Genomic DNA, 7178 nt, shown 5'->3' with positions numbered 1-7178 from the left:
ACATTTACATGTACAGCATTTTTTAAAAACGAATTACAACTTGTTTGCAGGAGCTACATATTGAGAGGGTCCTTTTCTCTTCAGAAAGAAAGTTTCAAGTATAGCAGAAATGGACAAAAATGCCCTTTACAAAAAACGAAAGTAAAAAAGCTGCCGTGGCAGTTGTAGGAGGGGGGTTGTAGCTGCAGCAGTACCTGGCTTCATGATCATCCTTTGGAAGGAGACACCAAAACAGATTTTAAAAGGTTATCAGTTAATCAACCAAATCATTAGCCTTGTAGAACAGATTGCTTTCATGATCCAAACAGCATCTTTGGTTTGAGCAAAGGAATAGGCCGTTCAGGGCAAATGACCGCAAGAACAGAACCATAGTTTTCAGTTGTACTTTTACAAAAAAATGTCACTACTTAAATTCATAAATCTACAAGAGTCTTGGAGCATTCCGTGCCCTACACATTTGTTTAAGAAGCAAGCAAAGATGGCTTTCTTTCCTATTTACAAAGACAAGAGGTTGAAAATCATGTTACATTCTCACAAAGCACCTTGAGGTATTGCAACTAAGCAGATGTATGGACATCTTCTTGTTAGTTAAAAGCTAAAACAGTTTGGTTGCAATACTATGCACGATTATATGGGAGTAAGCCCTGCTGGGGGAAAAAGTGGGATTTATTTTTCAGTAAACATATAGGATTGTACAGTTAGCCAGCCAAAGCACAATTCTATATAAACTTATTTAAAAGTGGCTCCCACTGCATTCAGTGTGACTTGTTCCCTTGAAAGCAAAGATCGCATCCACAAGAAATTTAGCTGGTTGACAGCACCGAAGTAGTACACATTTATACTTTTATATGGGAACTTTTTCAAGGTTTCGCCTATAAATACAGTGGTACCTCTGGTTAAGTACTTAATTCGTTCCGGAGGTCCATTCTTAACCTGAAACTGTTCTTAACTTGAAGCACCACTTTAGCTAATGGGACCTACCGCTGCTGTTGTGCTGCCAGAGCACAATTTCTGTTCTTATCCTGAAGCAAAGTTTTTAACCTGAAGCGTTATTTCTGGGTTGGCGGAGTTTGTAACCTGAAGCGTATGTAACCTGAAGCGTATGTAACCCAAGGTACCACTGTATGCGATATCTCAATTTTGCAGGGAAAAAATGTATTTGAATGTTAAGGCATTTTTGGCAATGCTTTAGCAGCATCCCTGAGCAGGACAAGGGGGGGGGGGGAAATAACATTGCAACTCCAGGTATACTTTGGGGTTACTGGCTGAAAAAAAGGACAGGATTCCTCTGCTTAATAAAAGCTGTGTAGAAGATGTAAGCCTGTGTGACAACTTACAACTATTAAACTATACAACTAATTAAAGGTGCTGGAGTCTTGTCCTCATTTTCAGCTTGGCCACCTTAGAACACTTGCTAAACTCAATGTGGCTTTTTTTGAATGTATGGATTGTGCTGTTAGTCCCATTAAACTCAAATGGGACTTGCTTCTGAGTTAAGTATCAGCAGGATTGTCCTGCACTACATTGGTCCTTGAAACCCTTCAGCTCATGCAATCTTCCAGAATAAGTTTTGCTTTTTGTTCAGGGTTTATATTTTGGTTTTACAGCCTGTTCCAGAAGTGACCATTTTAGAAAAAAGAAAAAAGTTGACTTCCCTCTAGTCCCTTCCCTGGTCATTATATACATTGGCAAAACATGAGGTAACACCCCCCAGTATCTATATTTGATTAAAAAAAATTTGGTATGAGATGCAGATGTTTTAATTCACTGGGGTAACTTAATTCAAGCCAACCATTTTGGATCTGTCCCTTTTGGCACCATCCCTTTGAACAAAAGGAGCCAGCAAGTTAAAATTTGTCCCTCTCTTCCTCAAGGATACCTACTATAAAAAGGTAGTTTGACAAGAGCAAGCATTTTACATTAGAAGATAAAAAAGAAAGACCATTGTACTGTACAGAGCAAAACATCAAAAAGTTAAACTCGCATGAGGCAATTGACATAGTCTTTGTACTATGGCTGTGTGCACACTGAAGATTTGGAATGGGAATGGCAGAGATATGCTGCCACAATTATAGTGCCCACACACAAATATTTCCAGTGCAATTTTTCATATACTCTGCTGCAGTTAGATCTGTGTAACTATTCACTCTTAAATACACAAACGTTTTCCATATTTTCATGGAAGAACCAACTGGGTTTCCTCTTTAAATATTAAAATGTTTTACTAATATATACATAATTTACCTCTTCCAATAAGAAAATATTCCATCCCTTCATAAATAGAGTTCAGAGTCTCTTTGCATCCCTGCCCTGTTGTCCTGTCCCATCCCCCTCTTCTTCATCCCTACCACATCCCACCCAGGTGCCCCAGGGAGCAGGCCATGCTTCACACATGCCTCTTCATGTGCAGGGCCAGGTGATCTGATCGGGAGAAGGCACGGTCACATAGGTGGCACTGGAAGGGCCGGACACCAGTGTGTTTGCGGTAATGGCGTGTTAGTTCATCTGACCGTGCAAATTTCCAGCCGCAGCCTTCCCAGTTACAGTGATAAGGCTTCTCACCTGGAAAAACAGAAAAGGAGAGAAAGGTGAACTTTTTAGCCTGGTGAAAAGGAGTGCAAATGGCCCTGTCTCCACCCACCCTGGGGCAAACACTCGCCCAAATAAAAGATCAAGTGAGTCTATTCCAGGGAATGTGCTCTCCGCTGATCTCACATCCCTAGTGAAAACTGGCCCCAACGATGTCCCACATTGGACATAACCGCTTTACATCAAATTAACATTAGTTCAACCTAGTCAGCGCTCTTAACTGGAGAGTTCTGCAAACAAACTTCCGGGCAAACAACATGCACAGGATTGCACTGCATGCGCCTTTCCAGAAACAATTTAATTCGCGGAATAAAACAACAAAGCCCACTGGCGCTGTCCTGCCAAGCTCTGCTCCTGCAGCGTCCCATGTACACAAGCCGCACATTCCCGGGAAGACAGGGCCACACGATTAGCCAAAGCACGCCCAAGTGTCATATAAGATCAGCCTGGCAGAGTTTGCTGCCAGTTTTCGCACACTCGGCGAGTCTGCCCTGCGTCCAATTCTCCACATTGCTACACTCTGTGCGCCCACATTGGGGGGGTGGGACAAAACACCTCCGCGCTTCTCCCGCCCTGCTCCTCCTATTGAGGAGCCCTTCTCCGCGAGCCCGCTTCTCTACATCCATCCACCCGAGGCATCCCCCCCCCCAGCGACCCACCCGAGGTGGTCCGCATCCCCGCCCCACCCCCCAGCGACCCTTAACTCCACTCCCAACCCCGCGCCCTCCTGTCCGGGCCCTGCGCCCTCCTTACCCGTGTGGGTCCGCATGTGCGCCTTGAGATGTGAGCTCTTCGTGTAGGTCTTGCCGCAGCCGGCGAACTCGCAATTGTGGGTGGCCGTGCGCTTGCGCGCCCAGGACCTGCGGCCCCTCTTCGGCTTGCATTCCTCCGGGGGCCCCATCGGGGGATAGTAATCCAAGACGGGCGAATTGGGCGGCGTGACCAGCAGCCCGTGCAGGCCCTGGGCGTGCGCGTTCAAGGACTCCCGGAAGACGCTGAAGTGTCCACGGAACTGGGGCTGCATCTGCCCGGCGAAGTTGGGCGGAAAGAGGTGGGGCCCCCGGGGGTAATGCTGGGGGGCTCCCATCTGCGCGTGCACGTCGCCAGCCACCTGGCACTGGGCCGCGGGGCTCATCTGCTCGTTGGGGAAGCCGGAGGGCGCGTGCTGCGGGAGGGGCGGCTGCTGGTGCTGCATCATGGCCTGCATCAGAAGGGGCTTGTGGTCCAGAGGAGCGGGCCCCAGGCAATCCGGGCTGCCGCTCATCATGCACGGCTGCCCGTCCATCGGCTCCTGCTTGACGCGCAGGTGCTCCATGGATATGCCCCGAGCTAAGGCTGGGTGACCGTGGGCCAAGCCAGGGGCGCGCAGCTCCGTGTATTCCCGCCGCTGCAGCTCGCAAGGGCCCGGCCCTGCCGTCGGGTGCTGTTGCATGTCCTGCGTGAAGAGCTCGGCCATGTAGCTGTGACCGGGGCTGGGCATGTAGGACGCGGCGAACTTGTTGGAGGGCTGCTGGTAGTTGGAGCTGTCGCTGTCGTAGGTGGTGCCGCAGCTCTCGGGAGTCTCGGGCAACGGGTAGTTGGGGTTGGGGTGCGGGGGCGCCACCACCCCCGTGGGCTGCCCGTTCGTGGTGTGCGCCAGGATGAACTCCAGGTCGACGAAGTTGCCCAGCTCGTCCGCTTCCCTCTTGATGGTCGCGGCGCCCTCCGCGTGGGTGGGGATCCTCTGCTGCTGCGTGGATAGGAGCAGCGGGGTTATGGCGGGAAAAGAGTTAACGTGCCAGGCGCAAACATGCTACTGGGGAGCCAAATCCAGACACTATTTATAGCACCCCCTAACCTGAAAAACGGGTTGCGCTCACCCTCCCTCTCCGATGAGTTTAAGGGCAGGGCGCGCCTGGCACTCAAATCACTTCGAATTAATACCACTTTGCTAGGCTCCACTGGATCCCACCCGGTCCCCTCGCTATGGTTCGGAGGAGCGGATCCTGCGTCTACACAGTCTAGTACGCCAGTCAGGAATGAGCCGGGATCGCTTCCTGATCTCTCCAAAATGTACCCATCTCCTCTTGGAATGTAGTTAATTATGGAGGAGTTAATTGACTTGACCCCCACTAGCCCCGCCCTCTCTCCGCCCCCGCCCCAATATTTGATTGGTTCCGCTCAGCGAGAAGCCCCTCGCGCTGGAATATGACTGGTACGCTCCGTCCTTTGCAGATTACGGCGGTCTTTACCAAAACGTCCCGTGGAGAGTTAAGTTTAAACTTCTCGGCCGTCAAAAAAAAAAAAAAAAAAAAAACCTTCATCCCTGCATCTTTTCAAAGTCCCACAAAAATATGCTCAAGGTGTTTTTGTTTCTAGCTATCCTTTAAATTGTTAGATCGCCCAGAAATTCCCGTGGGGACAAAAATACGTTTTACAAGCAAATACGTATAAGGGAGCCGTGACGACCTTTAAGAAGAAAAGGGAGATTTTAAAGGGGGGGAGAGCAATGCTTAACCACTTTCCTACTCCACTACCACGCTTTTCTGCTCAAAATCGCTTCCCCCAATAGCCTTTTTCGTAGGGACACCCTTTTCGGCTTCAAAATGCCCCTCTCCCAACGTTTCTTTATTAAACGACCAGAGCTTGCACGCGCCGCCACTGCCCCTCGGGGTGCCTAACGCAGTGCAGGATCGGGACGCAAAGCTGGTTGGAATTCCACCAACTGTGAGGGGCTAACTTTGCTACCGAACAATTCGGGCATCAATTCAGCCCGATCAGGAACTCCACCCTTACTCTCTGCACGTACTCCTGGACCAGGATAAAACTCTCTCTTATCCTGCCCGTCCTCCAAGAGGCTGAGTGCGGTATTTTAGCCTCACAGCTGTGAGCTGACTTTAAGGCATGTGCCGCTCCAGAATTCCTAAGACAATTTCGAAAGTTTGTTGTTGTTTTTTAAAGCGAAAACCTCAATAACGTTGGTGCCCCCAAACAGCTCAGGCAAGAGTTTTAAATTAACATCGTTGAAAAATCGTATTGCTCGCAGCCGATCCGGACCTGTGTCATTTTTATATGATCCAAGGTAGTTTATCCTCCTACGAGTGCAAAGACCAGGAACCTCCCCAGCAAAGTCCGGTAGATTAGAAGTGGGGTGCAGCCTCAAGGCGCCGCCGCACAGAGTTTCTAACACCCCACCCAAAATACACATCTGGATCCTGGCGGCGGCAGGGGAAGCAACGGGGGGCGATTAAGAACGGGAAAACTGTCCCCGGGGCCAAGGGCCCCTGCCCCGCAACCCCTCCAAACAGTCTCGGAGCGCCATTCCGTTAATATTAGTTTTAAAGGACGGGAGGGTCTTCCTTGCGCGTTGCCCCTCCGGCGCTTTCCCAAACAGTTCCATGCGCCCTCACCTGTACCATGTCGGGCTGCCGGTCTTCCAGCGGCACCAATCCGGCAAAGGTAGAGATAGACGGCAAAACAGCTTCCTCCACGGCTGCGCTCATCTTGCACGGTGGCTTGAGCGGTTAAGAGCTAGGAAACTGCCCCGAGTCCGGCAGCTCCCCTCCAGGCACTGAACGAGCGCTGAACTTCTGCAAGCGCCAAAAAAAAAAAAAAAAGTTTCCTTGCGTTCCAGTAGTAAAACAGCTGAGAGGGAGCTCCCGTGCGCTCTGATTGGCCGAGGCGAACTACATATTCATGAAGTTCATCTTTGGAATTTATTACAAAGGGAACGACCACGCCCACTACAAAGGTCTCGGCTGTACAGTAGTCGAAGCTCATTGACAAGCAAATGGAAATGAGCAAGAAAATCCCGTTCCTGGTAAAGGAAGGGAGCAAAGGAGGGGCACCTTCCCACTTTTTTTAAGATCCAGAAGCAGACCTACTAAGTAAGCGGTCTTTATTCTGGAGCAATTGTCACGGAGTGCTTCCGGTAGGCATTTCGTAGGAAATCGATTCGGAGAGAGCAGCAGCCTCCTCTTCGAGATCCACGGTGCTCTAGTGATTAGTTAGTGCCCGCCTGGGTTTGCGGGGAGGCAGACTTAAACCCCCACTGGCCAACTGGCGGTGGCTAAGAGACCACGCAGGAGGGGTTGTTGTATGCGTGGATAAAATTGCAGTGTGTGTATGAGAGAGAGAGAGAGAACATCAAATACTGTACTCTGCTTTTCCTAGAAGGAGAGGTGGTGTGTGTGGTCGATAAATATGTGATACAGCTTATAACTAAAGTCAGGATCCAGCTTCTAGGGGAAGCTGCAGCCTTATCAGAACTTGACTTGTATCATGATCCTATGCATGGAAGCTTGGAAGTCATTCTGCATGCTTCATGCATGGTTGCAAATAACAGAAGTGCGGGTGGTGGTTGCCCAGTTAACTGTAATAGCAATGTCAGGGATTTGTGTTTTGCCTCTGAGCATCTCATGAAGCAGAGAAGAAAACAGCTACAATGAAGGGCTGTAAGAAGAGCTTACGTGTGCCCCCCCCCCATGTCCACAGATGAAAATGGCATAGTTGGGGCTAATGCTAAAGTTCCAAATAACATACACCAATACCCATTAAAGCCCACAGTTATGTCTTATGCAGTTATGCTGCTTTATACTTTGTTACATTGT

At 49.5% G+C, this 7178-nt stretch overlaps 1 protein-coding gene across 4 annotated transcripts; it reads right to left on the bottom strand.

Annotated features, from left to right (window-relative positions):
• Positions 1-1093: 1093 nt before the first annotated feature.
• Positions 1094-6198, bottom strand: LOC117048480 (Krueppel-like factor 2). 4 transcript variants are annotated; one of them, XM_033152333.1, is made up of 4 exons: positions 5979-6198; positions 5606-5607; positions 3343-4322; positions 1094-2562 (listed from the first exon to the last, which is right to left on the bottom strand). In XM_033152333.1, the coding sequence occupies exons 1-4, from the start codon at positions 6069-6071 to the stop codon at positions 2387-2389; spliced, it is 1251 nt and encodes a 416-aa protein (XP_033008224.1). In that variant the 5' UTR covers positions 6072-6198; the 3' UTR covers positions 1094-2386. The 4 variants fall into 4 exon arrangements, with proteins under 4 accessions (XP_033008224.1, XP_033008228.1, XP_033008225.1 ...); XM_033152337.1 differs by lacking the exon at positions 5606-5607 and having other exon boundaries at positions 3343-4315; XM_033152334.1 differs by lacking the exon at positions 5606-5607 and having other exon boundaries at positions 5980-6198.
• Between the last annotated feature and the right edge of the window lie 980 nt (positions 6199-7178).

Source organism: Lacerta agilis, chromosome 6 (genome assembly GCF_009819535.1).
Source record: "Lacerta agilis isolate rLacAgi1 chromosome 6, rLacAgi1.pri, whole genome shotgun sequence".
NCBI classification, from domain to species: Eukaryota; Metazoa; Chordata; class Lepidosauria; order Squamata; family Lacertidae; genus Lacerta; species Lacerta agilis.
This window is presented reverse-complemented; position numbering and strand designations above follow the sequence as displayed.